The sequence below is a fragment of the Sapajus apella genome, unplaced genomic scaffold, assembly GCF_009761245.1.
Source record: "Sapajus apella isolate SASKATOON/1434 unplaced genomic scaffold, GSC_monkey_1.0 scaffold29, whole genome shotgun sequence".
Classification (NCBI taxonomy): Eukaryota; Metazoa; Chordata; class Mammalia; order Primates; family Cebidae; genus Sapajus; species Sapajus apella.
Genome location: NW_022436969.1, coordinates 23,468,399 through 23,495,582, shown reverse-complemented (window position 1 = coordinate 23,495,582; position 27,184 = coordinate 23,468,399). Strand labels below are relative to the sequence as shown.

The window sequence follows — 27,184 nt, the reverse complement described above, 5'->3', positions numbered from 1 at the left end:
CCCTGTGCCGGGCCCTGAGGGCCCGTCCAGCTACCTGCCGGTTCAGAGGGCGGAAAGACGCCGTCGGGGACCCTCGAAGAGGGGCGAACAGTGCTTTCGGATATCCTGGCAAGGCAGGCGATGGGGTGCGTTGAGGTCTTGGGGTGTGGGCCCTGCGGGGAGGTGGACTGGTGGGCGGAAACGATCAGGCAGCGCGCGGGCCAGCCCCGAGCCCCGTTTATCCGCCGCTGTTTGAAAACAGTTGGCGCCGCCGCCGCCGGGGCTTCTGTTCCAGGTCAGCTCCCGGCCTGACGCAGCGTCGCGTCCCCCGGGAGCTGCGTGAGGCGAACGGCTGCAGCGCTTTGTGCTCCAGTCGCTCCTAACGTTCCCTGGCCCGGCCGGGGCCTCGCGGTTAAGGCGTCTGAGGCGGGCAGACGCCGGCTGCCAGCATGTCGCTGCCTCCGGAGAAAGCCTCCGAGCTGAAGCAGCTCATCCACCAGCAGCTGAGCAAGGTGAGAGCCGCGGGCGCCGGGAGAGACCGCCGGGCTGAGCCAGGACCTCTCCCTCTCGCCCGGCGGCCCCGGACAGACAGCGGCACCTGCTTGCCGGGACTCTAGCGAGGACTGTGGGGTGCGCCGCGCGGGGCGGGCAGAGCTTTGGGTTTGAGGCAGGAGAGCGTCCAAGCCTCGGTGAAAGAGCACGAGCCGAGGAGGTGCTAGCAGGAGTCTGGGGCGACAGAATGTGCGCTCTTGGCGTTATAGGACAGCTGTGAGAATGAAGCGCTTAGCGAGCGACTTCTGGAAGTCGGATCGAATGTAAGTTGTGTTTGGAGGTTTATATTCTGCTGTAAGATATCAGGGTTTTTGTTGTTGTTGTTGTTGTTTACGGCTGAAACGTGGATGTCAGTGAAGTTGAACCAGGACCTTCCATCAGCAATTCATGGAAGAGAAATTACTAAAGGATTTGTAATGACAGTATTTGTTAATACGCAGGTGCTCCAGAAGAACCTCCAGTTTCTGAAGCGCTCGACTGAGTGCAAGATGCTGAAGTGATAAAAGCCACCATTTATGGTGCCCTTGTGTGCCAGGCTTTGTGCTAGGTGTCTAGCGTCTTTTACCTAATCCTCACAACACTTGCGGGAGGGCACTGCACTAGGTTTTTCCATTCTTATCGGTGACGAAACAGATTCATATAAATAAGTTGGCTCGAGGTTACACATCGAAGTTAAAAGCTGGTAAGATTCCCTTATTAGTATCAGTTAAAAGCATGAGAGTAATAAGATCAAACTTTGATCTGTCTACTCCCAGTCTGTATTCTTTTGATTATACTATACTCCTTCTCAAAAGCTTCCTTTTGGTTGCGTGTTATATGTGGAGAAATGGTGACAAATGTGGCAGATAACCAGTGGAGACTATTTCTAGAACTTGTACTCAAAAATTTCATTCTTTAAAAGCTCACCTTTGTTCTGATTCAATTGCGGTAACAATTGTACATTTACTGTTAGCTGGAGAAGCCTAAAACTTCAGAAGCAATATTTGACTACTTTGTGATGTTATAAATTGTAATATGAGTTTTCTACATAGATGGATGTCCATGGCAGAATAAGAGAAATCCTTGCTGAGACTATACGGGAGGAACTGGCACCCGATCAGCAACATTTATCAACAGAAGATTTGATCAAAGCCCTTAGACGTCGAGGAATTATTGATGATGTGATGAAAGAACTTAATTTTGTTACTGTGAGTAATCTTTTAGGGAAATAAGTGAGAGTATAAGTATATACTAATGCATAACCCTGTTCGTACCGTTCCCATGTGGGGCCTTTCCTTTTAGTAAAACCACTTTAAGGTCATTCTGTTTGGTAGTGTCCTGTTTCAAGTATAGGCTACTCTGTCCTTGAGTATACCAAATAGTTTTGTGTATCAGTGAAATTGTGTTACATATCATATTCCTCTCTCTACGGTGACAGAATTTTCTCTTATTTTCTAGGTCTGTGAATTTTGAATATACATACCTTAGTCAAATTAGTTTACCATAACAAAGTTCTTTTTTACCATGATCTGTAATTTTTTTAGATTAAGCTTATTTTTAAAGTAAGCACTCTTTTGGGATTATATTCTCTATGATTAAATTATAAATTTCTTTAAGAAAATAATTAACTGCAGAATAGTCTTCAAATCTTTTCATACAAATAGGTCAATAATGGGATGATAGTCTCAGTGCACAATTAGTAAGTAGGCCTTCTTTTGAAAATGAGGCAATAATGAAAACTGTGACCTCAATACCTGGGTAATATAATGTGAAAATTGGATGGACTTCATAATACAATAGGGAATAAGTATTTTAATTCAGTACCTTTTTTTGGTTTTTGAAGTTTATGAACCCATTTGTTATAAAAATTGACTTAACAGCTTCCACTGTGTGATGACACTTTTTAAAAATCAGCTCATGGTGGAATTATAAGTCAGCTGTTATATAAGGTTTACAGAAAGTTTAACCTTGTTAAAGACATTAAGGATTTGTTTTTAGCTTTATGTGGATAGTGTTACTTGAAGACAGTTTAATTCCTTAGCATGTGATTTTAGGAGGAACCAGTTATATCATCTTTTACGTAGGTTTTTATTTTCATTATTTTAATTAGGCTAGGAAAATAAGGGATTCTTTGAGGGGGCCTTATCCTGTTGTCTTTTGGTTCAGTGCTTAGTCATGTTTATTGACATTTTCTTAATCTATAATTTTTTTCTAATTTGGTATTTTTTCCTGCCTTTGTAGGACAGTGTTGAGCAAGAACTCCCTTCTTCTCCAAAACAACCTATTTGTTTTGATAGACAATCAACATTAAAAAAAAGTATGTATATTTTAACATTCATTTAGTTGTGATTAATAGTAAATATTGATGTTCTGTTGTGTTTGGTGTTTGATAGAAGATATTTCCATTTTTTTCCCCCCAAAATAAAATACTTAAAATTTTATGGTTAGTTAGCCAAAAACATAGATTCTGTTTTACGTGAGGTATGTCAGAAGAGTTAATGTGTGGTATAGTAGAAGCAAAAACAGAATCACCAGCTTCTTGTGTTTTAATAATATGTTTTATAAAAACTGTATAGCCTTGCTTTTAAATGGTAATATAATTATCTGACAAATACACTTGCTGAATTGATTATTATACAAGTTTGTGAAAGCGAAGGAATGTTGGATAAGCAGCTAAAAAGCAAAGGTATACTGCACGTTGGTTCTGATGCCTTTCCAGCTGGGAGAAAGTAATCTGGATTCAAACTCAGAAAAGAATATCATATTATAGGCTGGGTGTGGTGGCTCACACCTGTAAACCCAGCACTTTGGGAGGCTGAGGTGGGCGGATCACAAGGTCAAGAGATTGAGATCATCCTGGCCAACATGGTGAAACCCCGTCCCTACTAAAAATACAAAAATTAGCTGGGCTTGGTGGCACACACCTGTAGTCCCAGCTACTTGGGAGGCTGAGGTAGGAGAATCACTTGAACCCGGGAGGCAGAGGTTGCAGTGAGCCAAGATCGTGCCAGTGCACTCCAGCCTGGTGACAGAGCCCCATCTCAAAAAAGAGAAAAGAATATCACATGTGTATCTTTTCCCCAGGGTGCAATTGATTCCATTATATACAGTAATAAATTTGTTACTCTTTTGCTTTTTTTTTAGTCTTTGATTTTGGGTTTATATCTGTCAAGTTTTTATTTCCTAATGTCTTGATCACATTCTTTTTAGTTATTTGGCAGTTTCCTCATGTATATTGCTACACTTTACAGCTAATATTGATCCAACACGGAGGTATCTTTACCTTCAGGTTTTGGGTGGAAAAGCTTTCTTGGAACATCTGCAAGAACCTGAACCTTTACCTGGACAAGTTTGTTCAACATTTACTTTATGTTTACATTATCGAAACCAACGTTTTCGTTCTAAACCTGTTCCATGTGCCTGTGAACCAGATTTTCATGATGGCTTTTTGCTTGAAGTACACAGAGAAAGCTTGGGTAAGAAATAGTAATAAATTGTCACTTAATTGAGTAAATCTTTGTTACCTTTGATTGTGAAACAACACTAATGACTTATTCTGTAAGGAGAGGTTTATAATGAAGGAATCTCTAGTCTTTTGTATCCCACTGCTCTTTTTAATTTAAACTACTTGTATCCACCTTCTTGCGATATTCTGTTTGCTATTCATTTTTCCTGGAGATTATTTTTTGGTTGTTTTAATTTTTGATTCTTCAGTAATAAACACTTAAATACCTATTATGTTCATAGTGTTATGCTCGGCAGGTGCTGGAATAATAGAGTGGAAAATGAGCCATGATCTTTGTCATTTATAAAACATAACCAGATTGATGATGTTATATAACTTTTAAAAGTCCAATTTGGCCAGGCGCGGTGGTTCACGCCTGTAATTCCAGCGTTTTGGGAGGCTGAGGCAAGCGGATCATGAGGTTAGGAGGTTAGGAGAGTGAGACCATCCTGGCTAATACAGTGAAACTCTATCTCTACTAAAAATACAAAAAAAATTAGCCGGGCTTGATGGTGTGCACCTGTAGTCCCAGCTACTTGGGAGGCTGAGGCAGGAGAATCACTTGAACCCAGGAGGTGGAGGTTGCTGTGAGCTGAGAGCATGCACTGCACTCCAGCCTGGGTGACAGCAAGACGTTTTTTTTTTTTTTTAAAGTCAAAGTTTAGGCTGGGCATGATGACTCACAGCTGAAATCCCAATACTTTTGGAGGCCTAGGAGAGAGGATCATTTGAAGCCAGGAGTTCAAAACCAGTCTGGGCAAAGTGAGACACTGTCTCTACAAAAAATGAAAAATAGGCTGGGTATGGTGGCTCATGCCTGTAATCCCAGCACTTTGGGAGGCCGAGGCAGGTGTATCAGGAGTTCAAGACCAGCCTGGCCAACATCATGAAACCCTGTCTCTGCTAGAAATATAAAAACTAGCCAGGCATGGTGGTGGGCACCTGTAATCCCAGATACTTAGGAGTCTGAGGCAGAATTGCTTGAACCCAGAAGGCACAGGTTGCAGTGAGCTGAGATCATACCATTGCACTCCAGCCTGGGCAACAGAGTGAGACGCCGTCTCAAGTAAATAAATAAATAAAAATAAAAAATAGCCTGGTGCAGTGACGTGTGCCTGTAGTCCCAGCCGCTTGGGAGGCTGAGGTGGGAGGATCACTTGAGCCAGGTGTTCAAGGCTGCAGTGAGCTACGATTGCACACAGCACACCAGCCTGGGTGACAAGAACAAGACCTTGTCTCTTAAACAAACAAAAAAATAAGTCAAAATTTAAATGTGAATGTATAACTCTCATTTTGGTTTTTTCTCCCCCTCTTTTTTTCTCTTATTTCACCAATAAGGCATATAATTCTCATAACTAAATTTTACACTTCTTGATTCCTGTAATTGTTTTACACTATGGTTCTTTCAGTAAGGGGGTTTTGTACATTTTAGTTGTCAATATAGAAATCTTTATATTTGTAAGCTAAGCAAAGTTTTGGAATATGCCTTCAGAATTTTATATTTAACGATGAGTGAAACATTACTAAAATTTATTTTTTTTTTTCTCTTTGGAAGATGTTACTCTAATAAGGCATTTAATAGGATAAATTGCTAGATTCAATGTGCTTTATTTTTCAGTTGTATGTCAGTTACACAGTGATAATTTCTGGAGGTTAAGGGGATTTCTGGAGATAGTTTGGGGATTAATGTTGACATAGTTGAAGGTTCTTTTTGTAGTAGCATATATTTTAGTTAAGTACTTTTAAAGAACAGATTTGTCTCGTGGATCAGAAAGCATTGGTACTGGATAACTCCTCATAATTTGCCAGTCTTCTCAAAAATTAGTGATAGAAATTGGACTGTGCTTTTATTTCCAGTTTTTTCCATGCTTTCTGAAACATTACCAAATTGTTCTATTTGGTTTTATATAGGCTTGTTATTTCGTATACTCTTTAATAAAAGTATTCTTTTATGTTGTCCTAACTGAATATGTAGTGTAGTATAATTTCATTTGGATTATATTGTTAGGTGATGGAACTAGAATGGCTGATTCAACAACAATGCTATCAATAAGTGATCCAATTCATATGGTGCTGATCAAAACAGACATATTTGGTGAGACAACTTTAGTAGCATCCTATTTTCTGGAATGGCGATCAGTTTTGGGCTCAGAAAATGGAGTGACCAGTCTGACTGTGGAACTTATGGGTGTAGGTATGATGATTACTATATAATTGTTAACCTTTTTATAGCCACAGTTTGTTTGGCAATATATTTTCTGTCCTTAAAATGCTTTTAATCCAAGAGGGAGACCTGTAAAATAGAATTTCATTAGAGTTACAGTTGGACTCCAGCATCCTAGTCTTGAGAAATGTCTTAAAGAATAGTATCAGTGTAGCACTTCACAATCTAACCTTGCCTTAGGAGAAATGTTTTTTCTGGAAAATGAATATAGGAATTTTGAGGGTTTTAATTTTTTTCAAGTTCATTTGATTAAATATAGGCTATAAAGAAAATTAATATTCTTGACACACATACAAACTTAGGTGTGTCCAGCCAGCACACCCTGGAATACATCCGCTTTAGTATCAGTGATTTTTGCAAAATATGGAGTAGGTGTTCTCTCAACCTTTTACAGTGGGTGAGTGAGACCTAGAAGAGGTAATAATTTGCTCAGTGTCAGTATCAAGTACTCCTTGAGGGCAGAGATGGTGCCTATCTTAATTGCCATAGTCTTCTTGGAATCTTGCACACTGCCTGCTATATAACACATATTTGCTAATAAAATGAAAAAAACAGGAATGAGCCACTACGCCCAGCCTTTCTAACATGTTTTTGTTTTATCTATAACATATAATGGAATTGCTTTGGTTTTGAAACTTAGTCACAGAGTTAAACTTTGTTACTGGACAGCATTGCCTTAGTAATTTAGATTTTAATAAGTCATACCAAGAATGTATTTTTCTTTAAATAAAAATTATAGAAAGTGTTCTTTATGTAGGAAATTTATTTTCAAAAACAATACCCAATTACTTATCTTCAAAAATAGCCTAACATGATAGTATAGCAGTGACCTGGAAACAAGCATATTTTAAGGAAACATTAAATAGTTCTGATGTGATGTATATTTGTTTTCTAATTTAAATACAGGCATGTTTTGAAAATTTCTACTCAGCCTGTGATTTGATAATGGGGAGTGATAAATGGGAGTTACTATAAGTGGCAATATAAATGCTTTCTAATTTTTTGTGTGTGTGGAGACAGAATGAGGTGTTAACAGTTGCTTTGACTTTGGACTTTGAATTTAATGTAAGTCTGGTTGACATTTTACATTTAATGAAGATAGGAATCTGAAATCCTTTAGGTCAGAAAAGTTTCTTAAAACGTGTTAGAAAGGCCGGGCGTAGTGGCTCATTCCTGTAATCCCAGCAAGCACTTTGGAAAGCTGAGGTGGGAATATCACTTGAGTCCAAGAGTTCAAGACCAGCCTGAGCAACGTAGGGAGACCCCATCTCTACTTAAAGAAGAAAAAACGTATTAGAAAGCTAAGAAAATAATCTCCTTATAATTAAAAAATTAAAAATTTTTAAAAATTTAAAAAGATTAATTTTTAATCTTTCTTTAAAAATTTTTTTTGATTTGGTTCATTTTTAATATGAATATTAAAGGTAATGTCGAATGTTATCTTTATTTCATGTAAGTGATAAAACACCAAGTGCCTAAATTATTTTGGTTAGACTTTGGTTGGCTAAATATATATAGTATTGAAATCTCTGAAGTTCTAAATATTTATGTTTATAGGCACAGAATCAAAAGTTTCGGTGGGAATTTTAAATATAAAACTTGAAATGTATCCACCACTCAATCAAACGTTATCTCAAGAAGTAGTGAACACACAGGTAAATAATAATGAGTTTCTCTTTTTTTGTGTGTTTGTTTTCATAGAAGTGTATTTACCTGTTGATCCTAGAAAGCACTCTTATCTTTAGAAAATTATTTATTACTTTCTAGATTAGCACTCAAAGGTTTACGGAAAGGATGAGAAAGAAAATAAAGACAAGTTTGTTTTCCTGGGAGAATCTGTAGTCTAGTTTCGGAAAGACAATGACAATTTATTGAGACAACATGATAATTACATGATAAAGCTGAAGAGGATAAAGGAATAAAGTGCAACCTCAGTGGGGTGGGATTTTAACGTTTTTTCATAGACATTTATTGTTGAAAGCTTGCTGCTTATGTCTTTTCCGCTTGGTCCTCTCAGGGTAGAAGTGCTTGCCACTTTTATTTTTCTTTTGAGATGGAGTTTTGCTTTTGTGGCCCAGGCCGGAGTGCAACGGCGTGATCTCAGCTCACCGCAACCGCCACCTCCTGGGTTCAAGCTATTCTCCTGCCTCAGCCTCCCAAGTGGCTGGGATTACAGGCATGCACCACCATGCCTGGCTAATTTTGTATTTTTAGTAGTGATGAGATTTCTCCATGTTGGTCAGGCTGGTCTCGAACTCCCGACTTCAGGTGATCCACCTGCCTCAGCCTCCCAAAGTGCCGAGATTACAGGTGTGAACCACCTCGCCTGGCCCAACTTGCCACTTCTAGAGTGTGTTTGGAGAGGCTTTTTTTTCCCCCTCATTCCACTGTCAGGTCTCTGACGAAATTACTTTCTTCATGGGTCTTGTAAGATTGGCAAGTTTTTTCATTCCTTCACATTGGATTTGTTATCCCTGTTTAGTTCTTGCCAATCTTTAGTTTGGAGGTTCTGATTATCTGCTGACTTGCTGGGATGGCACCTATGGAATGGTTCTTCTTGATTACATATACCACCCTTTACTCTACCCTGCCTATCATATTGTTCCTTTTACAGACCCGTGGTTAGAAGCTAGTGCTTCTCCCTCAGGCAGTGTCCTGCCCTATTTTCTTTAAACTTCTTTTTCCTTCCTTTTGTAAACTCTGATCTCCTTCTAATCTCTAGCATCTGAGATGTGTCATGGGTGATATATATATACCTGAAAACACATAGTGGGAACCAACCTTGATGTTACTCAAATAAATACCCAGCCCTATGGGAGGCCAAGGTGGAAGGATCACTTTTGAGACCAAGCAGTTCAGGATCAGCTTGGGCAACATAATGAGACCCTGTCTCTACAAAAATTTTTAAAAATCAGTCGAGCATTGGTGGTACATGCCTGTAGTCCCAGCTGCTTGGGAAGCTGAAATGGGAGGATTGCTTGACCCAGGAATTCGAGGTTACAGTGAGCTGTGATTGTACCATTGCACTCCAACCTGTCTGTTAAATAAAAGGTGTAAATACACGTTTACATATGTGTATACATGAGTTTTAATCATATTGTATTTATGTGACATATAAAGTAAATGTTTGGGCTCTACTTTTTTGGGGTAGTAAGTTGGCTTTTTTAAAAAATTAAATTATACTTTTTTAGAGACAGCATCTCACTCTGACTCCCAGGCTTGAGTGAAGTGGTGTGATTATAGCTCACTGAAACCTCAAACACCTGACCTCAAGCAAGCCTCCTGTCTCAGCCTCACAAAACATTGGGGTTACAGACATGGACCACTGTGCCCAGCCAGGTTCTACTTTTTAAACTTAACACTATTTTATATATATTTTTTCATATTTCCACTGTCATATTTATAATTTCTAGTGACTAAAAGATAAGTTTATTCTATTTCTGATAAATTGCTTCTAATTTTCTCTTTAAAGTTGCACTGTTATTAAAAATTTTAGCCAGACATGGTGGCTTCTGTCTGTAATCCCAACACTTTGAGAGGCCAAGGAAAGAAGACCACTTCAGGCCAGGAGTTCAAGACCAGCCTGGGCAACATAGCGAGACTTCATCTCTACAAAGAAATTTTAAAAATTAACTGGGCATGGTGGTGCGTCCCTGTGGTCCCAGCTACTGGGGAGGCTAAGGCGGGAGGATCACTTGAGCCCAGGAATTTGAGGCTGCATTGAGCCATGATCACGTAACTGCACTCCAGACTAGGTGACAGAGCAAGAACCTGTCTCTTAAAAGAAATTAAAGTCAGAAATATGTATGGATCCTAAACAGGTGTTAAAATGTGCTAGACTTTGTTCCAGACACTGGAGATATATCTGTATACAGGGCAGCAGACAGCTAGATAGCTTGCTCTCAAGGAGTTTAGATTCTGGTGCAGGAGAAACAATAAGCCAGCAAACAAAATAATCAGATAGTAGAAGGCATTTGTGCAGAATTATTACAGGTGATATGATAGAGTGGTTATTGGGTAGCTGATTTCTAGGTTGAGTAACTAGGTTAGGGAAAGGTCTAAACGGCAGGAAGTAGCCAGCCATGCAGAGATTGGGGCTGAGCTTTCAGCACTGGGAACAGCCTGGAACAAAAACCCCTATGTAGGAACAAAAGCCCTGTGTGGCTAAATTGTAGTGGGTCGGGGAGAGAGGAGAAAATGAGATAGTCTGGCCAGAGTTCGTAGGCCAGGGCAGGTAGTTTGCAATGTGATGGAAAGTGAAGTGTTTTAAACAAGAGAATGACAGTACGATTTTTTTTTTTTTTTTTGAGACAGAGTTTTACTCCATCGCCCAGGGTGGAGTGCAGTGGCACAATCTCAGCTCACTGCAACCTCTGCCTCCCAGCTTCAAGCGATTCTCTTGCCTCAGCCTCCCAAGTAGTTGGGATTATAGGCATGTACTACTATGCCCAGCTAGTTTTTCTATTTTAGTTGAGATGGGGTTTCACCATGTTGGCCAGGCTGGTCTCGAACTCCTGACCTCAAATGATCCATCTGCCTTGGCCTCCCAAAGTGCTGGGATTACAGGCATGGGCTACCACGCCTAGCGTGTATGATTTATTATTTAAAAAATTTCTGTCCTGGGAGTTAAGAAAAGTGACTTACGACTATTGTACGGAGATTGGATTGTACTAGCGGTAAGTATAGAAACAAGGAAGTCAGGAGGCTCTTATAGATGATGATGGCTCAGATTAGGGTGGTGGTAATGATATAGAGAAGTAGATTTGTTACATATTTTGTAGTAATTAAGGACAATTAATAAAAATTGAAAAATATTTTTTTTTAATTTCAAGCTTGCTTTGGAACGTCAGAAAACCGCAGAGAAAGAGCGATTATTTCTTGTATATGCTAAGCAGTGGTGGAGAGAATATTTGCAGATTCGACCCTCACACAACTCACGACTGGTGAAGATTTTTGCACAGGTATGTAAATTATATTAGAATAGTTTTATGCCTGTATTTGAGATTTACTGTTATGTATGTAAATTTTATTTAATATTTATTTGTAAAATGTATTCCAAAAAATTAAAGTATATTTGTAAAATAAAATGCTGATTTTGTAATATTCTCTCCCACTGCATAGGTGAGTGGCGAAATCAATCTTATTTTACTTTCAATTTCAATTATTGTGGGTTTTTAAAAATCAGCTTTCTCAGGTTGAATCAATTATTGTGTTTTAAACTCTTTCTGAATATATTTGATTTAAAGTAGATGAAAATCCATTTTGTTTAATGTGGAATGTGTGTTTGCGTGATGCTTAATGCTAAATAACCATTTGGGCACTTTGCAGTTTATATGCAAATCCAGGTCTTGTGTGCAGAATGGGGACTCTGGACATATGTATATTTTTGTTAGGATTTTTTAAAAAATTCTATATAACCAAGATCTCTAAGCCAGTGACCAGTAATGTTTAACTGAAGTATTTCAACTATGTATCTTCTGCCTCCATTTTTCCTGAGTCCTAAACCCATTTTCTCTCTTCAACAGACCAACATAAAATATATGATCAGGTTCACATATTTTTGTTGCTTCTAAGGAACAGTTCAAATATTTTGTATATATTCAGCCTCATATAGATGCTTTCATATAAGTATAGTGTAGTATTATTTTAAGTCTCTCGGATCCTGTATATTCATCTAGCTTTACCCTACTTTGCCTAGATTTTGGAATAGGCCAAAAGTGGTTTAGTTTCCAGTTGGGGAGCTTGGGAATAAGAGATTGGCTAGAGGTGGGAATAACAGAAATGGCTTCTGACTTTCCAATAGCATTGTTTAGATATTGACTGACTGGTTGGCAAGGTAGCAACATTATCAGGACAAGGGCAAGGAGAAACCAGTCAAAATGTAACTGGCTTTCTGGCCGGGTGCAGTGGCTCACGCCTATAATCCCATCACTTGGGGAGATGGAGGCAGGTGGATCACCTGAGGTCAGGAGTTCGAGACCAGTTGGCCAACATGGTGAAACCCTGTCTCTATTAAAAATACAAAAATTAGCCAGGCTTGGTGGCAGGCACTTGTAATCCAAGCTACTCAGGAAGGTGAGGCAGGAGAATTGCTTAACTGGGGAGGTGGAGGTTGCGGTGAGCCAAGATCACGCCATTGCACTCCGACCTAGGTGACAGAGTGAAACTCTGTTTCAAAACAACAACAAATATACATATTTATATATATACATAAGCGTGTGTACGTACACGCGCGCACGCGCACACACACACACCACACACACACACACGCGCGCACGCGCGCACACACACACCACACACACACACACACACACACACACACACACACACACCCCACCCACCCACCAACCCACCAACAGCTCCCTGCTCTCTATATAGTCAGGCATTTATTCATTGCCACATGGAGTCAGGGACCAGAGAGGACTTAGGATGGAGTGAGGTAGTAAATCAGAGAAATGGTAGGATCAAAAAGGAGGAAGAAGTTGAGATGCATTAAGGAAGTCAAAGAAGCGAGATTTTCTTTTAGGAAATATTACTTAAACAAGTTCCTCTTTCTCAGAATTCATTGTGAGATTTAAACCGTAGAAGGTAATTTACTCTCATAGTAACCATATAAGATTATCAGGTGGCCAGGTATTGGCTTTTTGTAAACAGTATTAAGGTTTGAGAAGTGAAGAGTCTTCCAAGGCCAAACAGCAACTCAGTCATGGCAAAGTCTATATTAAATTGCAGTTTCAACTGGTGGCTTTTTGGTTTGTGCCACTTTTTTCCATATACATACAGTAAATAAAATGCTGATTTTAGATTACCCAGAACTGTTTGTTGCTGCTGCTTCCTATATTTGACTAGTTATGAAATTAAAGAACGATAGTTTAAAGCAGTCAATCTAATTATAAAAGCAATAGTTATAAACCAAAACATTAATATACATGGTCTGAAAAAATTTCCAATGTATGCAGGCCCAAAAAGAAATAAGTTAGTGGCAGCACTAAAAGTAAAGAACTTTTTGCAACGATGGAAATGTTCTGTGTCTATGCTAACCAGTATGGTAGCCACAAGCCATGTACTGAGCATTCAAAATGTGGCTATTATGACTAAAAAAAATTGAATTTTAAATTTTATTTAATTTTAATTAAAATTTAAATAGCTCATAATGGTTAGTGATTTTCTTATTGGGCAGTGCCTGTTCAGAGGTTGAAATACTAAATTTCCAAAACACTTAAGTAACTTGTGGGGTTATATTTAGAATAATATTAGAATATTGCTGTAATGAAACAATGATACATCTTACATTCTAAAATGCTGCTATTGATGATTGATTTAGGCAAATGTATACAGTTTTGATGTGCTCATCTTTTCTTGCCTATTAGTGAATTTGTAAGTATAGGAGTAACGGACCCACACAGGAACTAAGTTTATTACCTCAATCCTAACCAAAGATCTAGATTCACTGTGGCCATAATACTTAATAATTCATTATTATTTTTATCCTTTGTTAGCTGGTTTTGCTATAGTATAATAGTAATTCACTGAATGACGCCTTTTGAATTTTTTAGTGCAAGAAACTTTAAGTTACAGAAATTGAACTTTAAGGCTACTAGGTCTTAAGAAAATGTTGTAAATCACTTGAGAATTGAGGATATCCTTTTAAATTTTAGTTTATGATTTCAGGACTTAGTATTCTCATACAACACTAGATTATTAATAATGCTAAATTAATGTAAAAGAAAAACATAGTTCTCTACATCCCCCTTAAATTCAAATAATAATCCTCTGTTTTAAAAAATTGGTGCCTTCTAGGCCAGGCATGGTGGCTCACACCTGTAATCCCAGCACTTTGGGAGGTTGAGGTAGGTGGATCACTTGAGGTCAGGAGTTTGAGTGCAGCCTGGTCAACACGGCAAAACCCCATCTTTACAAAAATTAGCCAGGTCTGGTGGCTCGCACCTCTAATCCCAGCTACTCAGGAGGCTGAGGCACAAGAATTGCTTGAACCTGAGGGGCGGAGGTTGCAGTGAGCTGAGATTACACCACTGTACTCCACCCTGGACAACAGTGAGACTATCTCAAAAAAAAAAAAAAAAAAAAATTGCTGCTTTCTAGAGTTGAGAACTATAGGTATGAGTGGAATCTAGAGCCAGTTTGCTTTGCAACATAAAAATTCATGATCTTTCCGGGTGTGGTGGCTCACACCTGTAATCCCAGCATTTTGGGAGGCCGAGGTGGGCGGATCACCTGAGGTCGGGAGTTCGAGACCAGCCTGACCAACATGGAGAAACCCCTGCCTCTACTGAAAATACAAAATTAGCTGAGCATCGTGGTGCATGACTAATCCCAGCTACTCGGGAGGCTGAGGCAGGAGAATTGCTTGAACCTGGGAGGCAGAGGTTGTGATAAGCTGAGAGCAAGTCATTGCACTCCAGCCTGGACAACAAGAGCAAAACTTGGTTTTGAAAAAAAAAATCATCATCTTTTTCACTATGATCAAATGTAAATAGATGAGATTTTTTTTTTTTCCTTGCTAAAGTATGAGATTATATTGGAAAAAGATGTTTTGGTTGTGGAGAAAGACATCAGTGGTTCTGATAATTCAAACTGATGATGTTTATGTTGGCTAAGTTAGATCTTATGTACTGAGGAGCCCTATCAGAGTAGAGGGTAGGTCATCTCCAAATCTTGAGTAGTAAGTGGGCCTTTCACATTGCCTTATCAATAATCATGAAGGTAAAGAGATTGTGGGCTTTTTCTAGAGTGTTTTTTGAAATTTTGCTTTGAGTTGACTTGGTTAATAAATTATTGTTTCCTGTGGATCTCTAAATTTGAGGCCCTAATGGAAACAAACTAGAATCAAGCTAGATCATTTCTGTTATATCAGCCAATCTATATATTGTTAAATTCTATATGGTAGTATATGAAAGAATACTTCAGCTTAGAGCACCTCTCCCTCCCCTACATACCTGCCCACCCATTTCTTAGAGGACTTCTTATTGCCACAGCCTTTGGAGCCAAACAGCTCAGGGCTTAAATGTGTCTCTGTTGCATAATAGCTGTAGCTCCTCAGTTTTCTTTATCTGTAAAATGAAAATAATAGAGATGTTATGACGATTAAAGGGAAATTATATACACAGCACTTTGCAGCCTAATACTGGATACAAGGTAAGCACTCAATGGTATGCTGAATTATTTTATCCTACATTAATGTATTTGAAAAAAATATTATTATTGGGGATGATTAATATGTCATTACGGATGTTTTTTCCCTTTTCCCTAGGATGAAAATGGGATAAATAGACCAGTCTGTTCCTATGTTAAACCACTTCGAGCTGGACGGCTTCTTGATACTCCAAGGCAAGCAGCAAGATTTGTTAATGTCCTTGGTTATGAACGAGCCCCTGTTATTGGAGGAGGAGGTAAACAGGAGCAGTGGTGCACTCTGCTGGCCTTTCTCTGTAGAAACAAGGTATTATACACACATAATAGAATTAAATAGCAGTATATCATAGTTACTCTAAATTTATAATACATTTGTAAAAGAATGCCTTAGGAAAATGAACATATAGTGAGCCCTCTGTAACTACGGGTTCTGTATCTGTGGATTCAACCAACTGAAGATCAAAAATATTTATAAAAATGAAAGTAAAAAATAACATAATAAAAAATATACAAATAAAAAACAATGAAATATAAAACTATATAGCATTTACATTGTTTTTTGTTTTTTTTTTTTTTTTTTGAGATAGAGTCTCACTTTGTTGTCCAGGCTAGAGTGTAGTGGCATGATCTCGTCTCACTGCAACCTCTGCCACCAGGGTTCAAGAAATTCTCTGCCTCAGCCTCCCAAGTAGCTGGGATTACAGGTGCCTGCTACCACGCCCAGCTACTGTTTGTATTTTTGGTGGAGATGTGGTTTCACCATCTTGGCCAGGCTGGTTTTGAACTCCTGACCTCGTGATCCACCCATCTCGGCCTCCTAAAGTGCTGGGATTACAGGCGTGAGCCACCGTGCCCAGCCTGTATTGAGTGTTTTAAGTAATTTAGAGGTGATTTAAAGTATATAGGAGGATGAGCTTAGGTTATATATAAAATACTATACCATTTTGGCTGGACGTGGTGGCTTATACCTGTAATCTCAGCACTTTGGGAGGCAGAGGGAGGTGGATCACCTGAGGTCAGGAGTTCAAGTCCAGCCTGGGCAACATGGTGAAATCCCATCTCTACTAAAATACAAAAAAATGAGCATGGTGGCGAGCCCCTGTAATCCCAATGACTCAGGAGGCTGAGGCAGGAGAATTGCTTGGACCCGGGAGGCGGAGGTTGCAGTGAGCTGAGATTGTGCCATTGCACCTCCAGCCTGGGGACAGAGTGAGACTCCATCTAAAAAAAAGAAAAAAAATACTATGCCATCTTATATAAGGGCCTTGAGTATCCATGGATTTTGTTTCACAAGGGTCCTAGAACTAATTCCCTTTGGATACTGTGAGACAGCTGTGCTGTCAGCTTGACCAAGTCAGAACTTTGTTCTCACTATTTTTCATAACATTTAAATATCAATACCCAAAGAGAAAACTCAGCGTCTTTATTTTCTCATGTAGTTTTTTATTTAACTTTTTGTGATTTCTGTGAGGTAGGGACCTACAAGTACTAAAGTGTGAGAAATGAAGTTATAGAATGAATTAGAGACAGCACCAGGACCAGACCATGGCTTTCTGGTACCATTGAAGTGTTAAAGTTTGCTCAGATAATATATTTTTTAAAAAGAGAAAATGACAGTACAAAATGAATGTAGAAAAAAATCTTGAGGCTGGACACGGTGGCTCACGCCTGTAATTCCAGCACTTTGGGAGGCCGAGGTGGGTGGATCACCTGAGGTCGAGAGTTCAAGACCAGCCTGACCAACATGGAGAAATGCCATCTCTCCTAAAAATACAAAATTAGCTGGGCATGGTAGCGCAGGCCTATAATCCCAGCTACTCTGGAGGCTGAGGCAAGAGAATTGCTTGAACTTGGGAGGCGGAGGTTGCGGTGATCCCAGATCGCACCATTGCACTCCAGCCTGGGCAACAAGAGGGAAACTGTCTCAAAAAAAAAAAAAAAAAAAAAAAGAAATCTTCAATTACATGATATTTTGTTTAGTTTTAAATACAAATGTATATTTAAGAATATATGTAATGTTATTGATATTAAACTTTTTGAATTATTTGATTTCAGTAAACTAATTTTATAGATTATGGAATATTCCTAATCTGTGTTCTAAAAATGTTTATAGTATGATAACAAACAAGTAAAACTATCTTTAGCATTCAATTCAGTTGAAATGAGAAAATAAATTTCCTTTATGATTTTTTAGAAGTAATTTTGTTTACTCTGAAGTTGTGTAAATAGTATGAGTATTCACAAGATAAAGCTCATAGGTGGAAAAAAACATTTGGATGAGAGGTTGATTTGTCAATTAGAAAAATTTTGTCTTAAAGACAATTGAAAAAGAGTTAAACATTACTTACCCAAACTGTTTTGATTCACTTCCAAGCTGTAGTTCCCAAACATTGTGTATGTAGAGCTAAGCTTTTTTATTACAAAATATAGCAGGAATGGTACATATTTAAAATTAGGTAAATAGGCTGGGTGTGGTGGATCACGCATGCAATCCCAGGACTTTGGAAAGCACTTTGGAAGACTGAGGCGGGTGGATCACCTTAGGTCAGGAGTTGAAGACCAGCCTGGCCAGCATGGCAAAAGTCCATCTCTACTAAAACTACAAAAATTAGCCAGGCATGGTGGTACACTCCCAACTACTTGGGAGGCTGAGGCAGGAGAATTGCATGAATCCAGGAGATAGAGGTTACAGTGAGCCAAGATTGTGCCACTGTACTCTAAACTGGGAATTAGAGCAAGACTTTGTCTCAAAAAAAAGAAAAAAAGGTTTTTACTGTACAAACACAACAGCATTACAACAATAATGGTGAAACTTTACCCATAATTCTATACCCAGTTTGTCATTTCTTTTTACATATTTTTCCTGTATATGTATCATTTATTCCATAAGTATAATTAATTTAAATAAAATTTCATATCTTGCTTTATAATTAAGCATTATGCTATGAACATTTTTCCATATGTTGCTACAGTCTATCTGATTTCCCTTTTTTTTTTTGAGATGGAGTTTTGCACTTGTCGCCCAGGCTGGAGTGCCATGGCACGATCTTGGCTCACTGCAACCTCTGTCTCCTGGGTTCAAGCGATTCTCCTGCCTCAACCTCCGTAGTAGCTGGGATTTCAGGCATCTGCCACCATGCCTGGCTCGTTTTTGTATTTTTAGTAGAGATGGGGTTTCACCATGTTGACCAAGCTGGTCAAAATCCTAACCTTAGGTGATCCACCCACCTTGGCCTCCCAAAGTGCTGGGATTACAGGTGTGAGCTACTGCGCCCAGCCGATACTTTCTATTGTTTTATAGGTCTTTACAACTTTTTTAAATTGAAAGTAATATAACCACATCAAAGAAAATCTGGAAAATAGAGTGGAAAATTATATATACTGTCCCCAGTAATAACCATTGTTGGCATTTTGTTGTTCTTGCCGTTTTTCCTATATATATATTTTCTAGAAATTAGCACATATAGATAGCATCAGTCATTGGTTGAGTGTTTTCCATTTATTTGCATTTCTTGCTGTATGACTTGTTGGCTTATTTGTTCATATCCTTCAGCTATTAATCTATGAAAATATTCCAGGCTGGGCACAGGGGCTCATGCCTGTGATCCCAACACTGGGAGGCTGAGGCAGGAGGATCACTTGAGCACAGAAGTTCAAGAGCATCCTAGGCAGCACGATAAGACCCCATTTATACAAAAATTAGCTGGGTATGGTGGCACACACCTTTAGTCCCAGCTACTTTGGGAGGCTGAGATGGGAGAATCACTTGAGCCTGGGAAGTTAAGGCTCCTGTGAGCCATGTCACCAGTCTAGGTGACAGAGGAAGACCCTGTCTCAAAAAAAAGAAATTCTAGTCTTTCTTTCTATGTTGTGTGAGTTCTTTATAAACTTTTTTTGCTTTTGTTTTTTTGGAAATGGAGTCTAGTTCTGTCGCCCAGGCTGGAGTACAGTGGCACGATCTTGGCTCATGCCCTGCACTGCAACCTCTGCCTCCCGGGTTCAGGCAATTCTCGTACCTCACCTCCCAAGTAGCTGGGACTACAGGTTCGTGCCACCATGCCCAGCTAATTTGTGTATTTTTAATAGAGACAGGGTTTCACCATGTTGGCCAGGCTGGTCTCCCAACTCCTGACATTAAGTGATCCACCCGCCTTGGCCTCCCAAAGTGTTGGGATTACAGGTGTGAGCCATCATGCCTGGCCAATACATTTTTATTATAATTTTGTATTTAAGTATGTAATGAGGAAACAATATGGAAGAATGCATACTTCATTTTATGTTCCAGGGTGACTGTGAAGATCACGCTAACCTTCTGTGCAGCCTTCTTCTTGGATACGGATTAGAAGCATTTGTCTGTGTTGGAACCAAGGCAAAAGGAGTACCTCATGCATGGGTTATGACTTGTGGAACTGATGGGACCATCACTTTTTGGGAGAGTTTAACAGGACACAGGTTAGTCTACTAAGTTTATAAGGATATTAAAATGAAGCTATAAGTATTTTAAATTATAAGAGTTTTTTGTCCACATTGATGGTACTTGAAGGTACATGATGATTTTAGTTAGAGCCTTTTCATTGATTACGTAAAAAAGTACTTCGATCATGGCAGCTAAGTAAATGAACTCTAAGAAAACTTTTACCTCAAATATTCTTTACCAACATAATGTTGGTAAAGAGCAAATTCTATTTACTCTCAGTTTTGTATGATTAGCATATGTGTTTTTCAGTTTTATCTTTTTTTTTTTTTTTTTTTTTTTTTGGTCAGTGTCTCACTCTGTTGTCCAGGCTGGAGTGTAGTGGCACAGTCACAGCCCACTGCAGCCTTGCCCTCCTGGGCTCTGGTGATCCTCCTGCCTCAGCTTCTTGTGTAGCTGGGACTATAGGTGTGTACAGCCATGCCTAGCTAATATTTGTAGAGATAGGGTTTTGCTGTGTTTCCAGGCTGGTCTTGAACTCCTGGGCTCCAGCAGTCTGCTTGCCACAACCTCCCAAAGTGCTGAGATTATAGGCGTGAGCCACCACTCCTGGCTGGCATATGTTTTTTTCTAATGATCATTCCTAAGCCTGAAAATAAGTTCAAGTTGTAAATCATGATTTCTTTTGAAAATTTGATGTGGTTACCATCTCCATGTTGGCAGTTCCACTGGACACATTTTTTAAAGTACTTTAGCCTGTCATTAGGTTTTGAAAGAGCTGAGTACTTCTGTTGTAGGACTTCCTCCTTAGTTCAGCTAAGAGCCGGATCCTTGTCACATGGCCAGAAAATATTAGGCTCGCAGACAATTTGAACAGGGAGAAAAATGGAATTTATTGGGCAAAAAGGAAAAAAAAGGGAAACAGGGACCCTCCAAAGCCAGAGTTACTGCTAGTGTGCTTCCTGCCTTGCAGATTGAATTCCAGGTTCCACTGAGGAAGAGGAGGGGCCAGGCTCCTCCCCACTGCAAACTGCTCAGACTTCTGTGGCTCCATCCCAGTGTGTTCTCCTCTCAGTGCACAGGCTGGTTGGAGTTTCTCTGGGGACCCTTTTCCACCTGGCTGTCTCACTTCTTTCTTACTAGAACGTTCTCTTTCCTTAGCTTCTTTCTTATCATTGTCTTTGAGTATTCATTATTCCTCTCTGGCTCTTCTCAATTTTCCTTCATCTTGTCTTTAAATGTTATGTGTTCTAGAGGCCCAGCCCTGGGCCCACTTTTCATTTCCCTGAGTCTTCTTTCTCCCTGGTTGATAATCATGCCTAATAATGCTTTGGTTAGTCATGCCTAATAATGCATAGCCAGATTGTTTTAATTGTGTTATCTGAGGCAAACTTTTTTTTTTTTTTGAGATGGAGTTTCACTCTTGTTGCTCAGGCTGGAGTGCAATGGCGCCATCTCGGCTCAATGCAACCTCCACCTCCTGGGTTCAAGTAATTCTGCCTCAGCCTCCCGAGTAGCTGAGACTACAGGCACATGCCACAACACTTGGCTAATTTTTGTATTTTTAGTAGAGATGGGATTTCACCATGTTGGTCAGTCTGGTCTTGAACTCCTGACCTCAGGTGATCCACTACTCTCAGCCTCCTGAAGTGCTGGGATTATAGCCCCACCGCACCTGGCCTTTGATCTTAACAATATACATAAAATATATTCTATTGTTAAAGGAGTAGAGTTGGTTTCATTATTATAAGATGTTCCATACAATTAATACAGAGTAATCAAATTGTGGAAATAGGAAAAGGGAAAACAAGTATTAAACTCTAATTCTGAGAAGTAATTATGGCCTTAAGTGTTAGAATAATTTTCTCAGTAAAATGCTGCCTTCTTAATTTTTAAGTTCTCATTTATAAAATTATTTAATTTTTTTTAGGTACATCCACAAACCTACCAATCCTGATGAACCTCCAGTTGCTGAACAGCCCAAACCATTATACCCATATCGAACAATTGGTTGTGTTTTCAACCATCAAATGTTCCTGGGAAATTGTCAACCCTCTGATGCAGTAGAAACCTGTGTATTTGATTTGAATGATGAATCCAAATGGAAACCCATGAGTGAGGAAGCAATTAAATCTGTGTGTGCTCCTGGAGCTACAACGTCCCTTCCTCCCTTTCCACCTCTGTGTGCATCCACAATTGACGCGTCAGTAACCAGTAATGAAATTGAAATGCAGCTGAGGCTCCTAGTATCAGAACACAGGAAGGTAATTCACACTGAAATAGCTGTAGTGTCATACTTTTTTTCATTTTTTATGTATTTAAATATTTTTTTGGTGTGCGTGATAGTGCCAGTCGGTATTCTAGCCCCAAACAAAGCAACTACAGTTCCTACTATTAACATTGTAATTTTGAAAGTCATGAGAGTTCTAAGACTCAGAAATCCCCAAATTCATTAATGCTTATAGAGTGTATTGCTTCCTCCTAGAAATGAAGGTTCAAGCAATTCTCCTGCCTCGCTCTTGCGAGTAACTGGGATTATAGACATATGCTACCATGCCCGGTCAATTTTGTATTTTTTGTGGAGATGGGGTTTCACCATATTGGTCAGGCTGGTCTTGAACTCCTGACCTCAAGTGACCCACCCACTTCAGCCTCCCAGAGTGCTGGGATTACAGTCGTGAGCCACTGCCCCCAGCCAGATCAAGCCTCTTGTCTAATAGCATGTAGATTTCCTTTGTAAAGTGCCTTAAGGAAGACATAAAAAAAAGCATTAGTCATAAAGGAAAAGATTAGTATATTTTACAGACTTAAGTTCATCAAAAGAAAACATTAAGACATTGAAGCTGTGGAGTGGGAAAAGTTATTTGTAATATATATTACCATTAAAAGACTAGAATCCAAAATTCCTACAAAAGATTTATTTCTGATTCACCTTTTGGGGTTCCTTATTCCACTTTCTACCTTGGGTGTTTTCTGTGTTCTTTGAGGCTGTCAAAGGCAGACTGATTTATCAAACATGTTCTCTGGGTTCCCAGTTACTCTTAGCTTTGGCCTCTAATATATTCCTTATTCAGGCCAGGCACGGTGGCTAATGCCTATAATCCCAGTACTTTGGGAGGCTGAGGTGGGCAATTCACCTGAGGTTGGGAGTTTGAGACCAGCCTGACCAACATGGAGAAACCCTGTCTCTACTAAAAATATAAAATTAGCTGGGCATGGTGGCACATGCCTGTAATTCCAGCTACTCGGGGGGCTGAGGCAAGAGAATTGCTTGAACCCGGGAATTGGAGGTGCAGTGAGCCGAGATCGTGCCATTGCCCTCCGGCCTGGCCAAGAAAAGCAAAACTCCGTCTTAAAAAAAAAATATATATACATACATGTGTGTGTGTCTGTGTGTCTGTGTGTGTGTGTATTTCTTATTCGCTTGTCAACTCATCAAAGCATTTAAATGTATCTTTTGGAAAATCTGGAGTTTGTAGTCTGTTTTTAAGCAAGAGTTGATCAGGAGACCTCTGGTCCATTATATTGCTGGAAATGAAAGCCCCTTATTACTTTCTCTTTCCTTCCATCACTTGTATTACCTTAAGCTTTCTTTTCTTAGGTTCTGCTTATAAATAAAAGCAATATTTTATTTTCTAAGAATTACTTTTGGTCAGGCACAGTATCTCACACCTGTAATCCCAGCAGTTTGGGAGCCTGAGATGGTTGGATCACTTGAGCTCAGGAGTTCAAGACCAGCCTGGGTGAGACCTCGTCTCTACAAAAAATACAAAAATTAGCCAGGCATGGTGGCACATGCCTATAGTCCCAGCTACTTGGAGGCTAAGGTAAAAGGATCACTTGAGCTGGGGAGGCAGAAGTTGCAGTAAGCTGAGATTATGCCACTGCACTCCAGTCTGGGTGACAGGGTAAGACCCTGTCTCAGAAAAAGGAATTACTGTTTATAGAAAAAGAAAACAAAGTTGTGATAGATGCCGGTGTTGATCACTACTTAAGGGTGCCTGTAAATCAGCAAAGGTTCATATTTTGCCACGGGAAAAGCATTGTTAATCATGGACCTTTGAGATCATTTGTGACAAGTTACCTTGAATGTAAAATAAGGAAATGCCAAACATCTATTATGATAATCAAAATATCTAGAATTTTGAGAATTTTTTATATTTGTAACAATATTATTTTTAACTTCATGTGTCTAGATAGCAATAGGTCATTTGGTGTTGTAAATGGAATCATGGGCTGGGCTCAGTGGTCCACACCTGTAAATCCTAGCACTTTGGGAGGCCGAGGTGGGTGGAACACTTGAGGTCAGAAGTTTGAGATCAACCTGGCCAACACGGTGAAACCCTGTCCCTACTAAAAATGCAAAAATTAGTTGGGCGTGCTGGCGGGTACCTGTAATCCTAGCAACTCGGGAGGGTGAGGCAGGAGAATCGCTTGAACCTGGGAAGCAGAAGTTGCAGTGAGCCAAGATTGCACCACCGCACTCCAGCCTGGGCAACAGAGTAAGACTCTGTCTCAAAAAATTAAAAAATAATAAATGGAATCATGTTGTTTTTAACGTTCTGTAGAAATATGTTTTAAGCTCCCTAGGGGCCTATAACATGTCTTCATCTTTTTATCTTTTACACTAAGTTTTATAGAGTACATGTTCAGTAAATATTTGTTTAATTACATATAGGATTCATTTGTTGACTTTGCTCCCCTCTGCAGTTCAGTTTATGGTGGGAACAGTCAGTCTTTAGTAAAGAGATTCAATCTTAATAAACTCTTTAAAGTTAAGTAAAATATCTCAAAATTCACTAACACTGTCTCCTCCATATTAGGACTGTTTCATACAGTATTTTCTAGTAGATATTGAAGTACAGGATTTGGAGCCTTCGTGAACATCATTGTTTTGAATGTTTGGTTTTTCTAAGAAGTAAAATCTGACCACCTATAGTTCCTTTTATCTGACTTTTATTTCTATGCATCCTTGTAATTATTATTAAAATGTTATGATAGCTTTTAAAAATCTTTTCTTGGTATACATTAAAATAATCAACATTTTTATTTAGCTGGTTTTAAAAATATTAATGTATTTCACTTTTTCTTTTTCTCTTGATTGCATATAGGATCTTGGTCTAACTACTGTTTGGGAAGACCAGCTGTCCTACCTTTTATCACCAGCTTTGGCTTCTTATGAATTTGAGCGTACAACAAGTATATCAGCAGGCAATGAAGAATTTCAAGATGCCATAAGAAGGGCTGTACCTGATGGTCATACATTTAAAGGGTTCCCAATACATTTTGTGTATAGAAATGCAAGACGTGCATTTGCCACATGTCTTCGGTAAGGTGTAATTTATGGAATCATGTTTTCAGTTTTGGAATCTTAGAGATCAGTCTGGTAGGGTTTTTTTTATTTTCATTTTTTTTTCTAAAGTCAAGGTCTTACTGTGCTGTCCACGCTGGAGTACAGTGGCACAGTTATGGCTCACTGCAGCCTTGACTTCCTGGGCCTGTGATCCTTCCACCTCACCCTCCCAAGCAACTGGGACCACAGGCATGCACCACCATACCTGGCTATTTTTTTTTCTTTATTTCGTAGAGATGGGGGTCTTCCTGTGTTGCCCAGGCTGGTCTTGAAACTCCTGGGCTCAAGCAGTCTTCCCACCTTGGCCTCCTAAAGTGCTGGGCTTACAGGTATGAGCCATTGTATCTGGCCTAATCTGGTAGTTATTTAGGAATGACATCAGAGTCATATGGGATCTTTTACAATGACTTACCCTCCTTGCCACAGATTTTGATTCATTAGGTCTGAAATGTAGCCGTAGATAGTCTGGGATTATTTTCCCAGTGATTTTGGTACAGTCTCAGTCAGATATCTCTGATTTTGTTTGGACAATACAGAAATTGTCCATGATTTGAATAGCTTGACCAAAATTACAGTGTCTTTGATAGCACTGACAGAATTTGAAAAAAATATTTTATTTATTATTTATTTTTGAGATGGAGTCTCAGTCTGTTGCCCAGGCTGGAGTACAGTGGCACAATCTTGGCTCATTGTAACCTCCGCCTCCCGGGTCAAGAGAATAAATGTTGATGAATTGCCTCCTAAGTAGCTGGGATTACAGGCGCCTGCCACCACACCTGGCTAATTTTTGTAATTTTTAGTAGAGATGGGGTTTCACCATGTTGGCCAAGCTTGTCTTGAACTCCTGACCTCAGGTGATCCACCTGCCTCAGCCTTCCAAAGTTCTGGGATTACAGGCATGAATCACTTTGCCTAGCCTGAAAAAATTATTTTAAATACTGATTTACTTGGAAATAAGAAAGTAAAGTGCATGGTCACTTCTTAATTGAATATATTTTTTTTCTTAAATAGATCTCCTTTCTGTGAAGAAATAATCTGTTGCCGTGGAGACCAAGTGCGACTGGCAGTTCGTGTCCGAGTGTTTACTTACCCTGAATCTGCATGTGCTGTTTGGATCATGTTTGCTTGTAAATATCGCTCGGTATTATAGGGCCAACATTTCTATAAGAATTATACCTGTGTTTAATTGGAATTTTACACATTGTACATTATTTAGCTATTTAGAGGTTTGTTATTTTAAAATCACAATCTGGCTTGAATGACATACTTCAAGTTTGTATATATTTGTAATGTTTAGAAAAATCATGTTGTGTTCCTTTAAAAATTAAGGATGAAAACTTTGTATAAATCACCTGGAATTTAGTATAAATTAAGTGTATATTCTATTTTAATAAATGCTACTTTGTTTACAGGTATCAGTAGTTTAAATATTAATATAAAATGCACTCAGTTTTCTTTACACTAAAAAGTAATCAAAGAGATTTGTCTAAGGGTTTAAGCCCTAGAAAAATCAATATGATCATGATTTTTCATAGATTAGTGGGATTATTTTATACAAATCAGGAGAAATTAACCTCATGACAGATTTAGTTATTGCATTGGTGAGAATAAATGTTGATGAATTGCCACATTTGTGGTTTATTCCTGGCCCTTGAGATATTTGAGACAGTCCAGAAATTTATGGTCAGACCTTGAAGTAAGAGTAGGAAAAAACTAATATCAGAAAAGCATAAATATTAATAACTTCACGTGAAAATACATTAATCATTTAGAAACATTTATCAGTGTGATTTGTTGTAAAAATGAATTGGGTATTTTAGAAAAAATTTATTATACCTCTTTGTTATGATATTGTGATCTTAGCAGTGTATTGCTGATTTTCTGTGGTCAGAGGATTGATTACTAGCCTCTTCATGGATTCTATTTTCTGAAACCTCTTTTTTCCTTCTTTTCATTGTGATGAAAACATCAGCATATATGTGACTAATCTAAATGAGAGATTGATTGTGTGAGGCCACTGAAAAA

The 27,184-nt window shown here is 39.0% G+C and overlaps 1 protein-coding gene across 4 annotated transcripts; it reads left to right on the top strand.

The window, feature by feature from the left end:
- Positions 1-33: 33 nt before the first annotated feature.
- Positions 34-27,026, top strand: CEP76 (centrosomal protein 76). Of its 4 annotated transcripts, none has more exons than XM_032293434.1 (12): positions 34-125; positions 1,563-1,718; positions 2,752-2,827; positions 3,762-3,986; positions 6,024-6,209; positions 7,797-7,894; positions 11,072-11,200; positions 15,511-15,699; positions 19,678-19,844; positions 21,737-22,070; positions 24,918-25,135; positions 26,171-26,787. In XM_032293434.1, the coding sequence occupies exons 2-12, from the start codon at positions 1,563-1,565 to the stop codon at positions 26,307-26,309; spliced, it is 1,917 nt and encodes a 638-aa protein (XP_032149325.1). In that variant the 5' UTR covers positions 34-125; the 3' UTR covers positions 26,310-26,787. The 4 variants fall into 4 exon arrangements, with proteins under 4 accessions (XP_032149325.1, XP_032149324.1, XP_032149327.1 ...); XM_032293433.1 differs by lacking the exon at positions 34-125 and adding an exon at positions 234-491 and having other exon boundaries at positions 26,171-27,026; XM_032293436.1 differs by lacking the exon at positions 34-125 and adding an exon at positions 234-491 and having other exon boundaries at positions 3,800-3,986.
- The last annotated feature ends 158 nt before the right edge of the window (positions 27,027-27,184 follow it).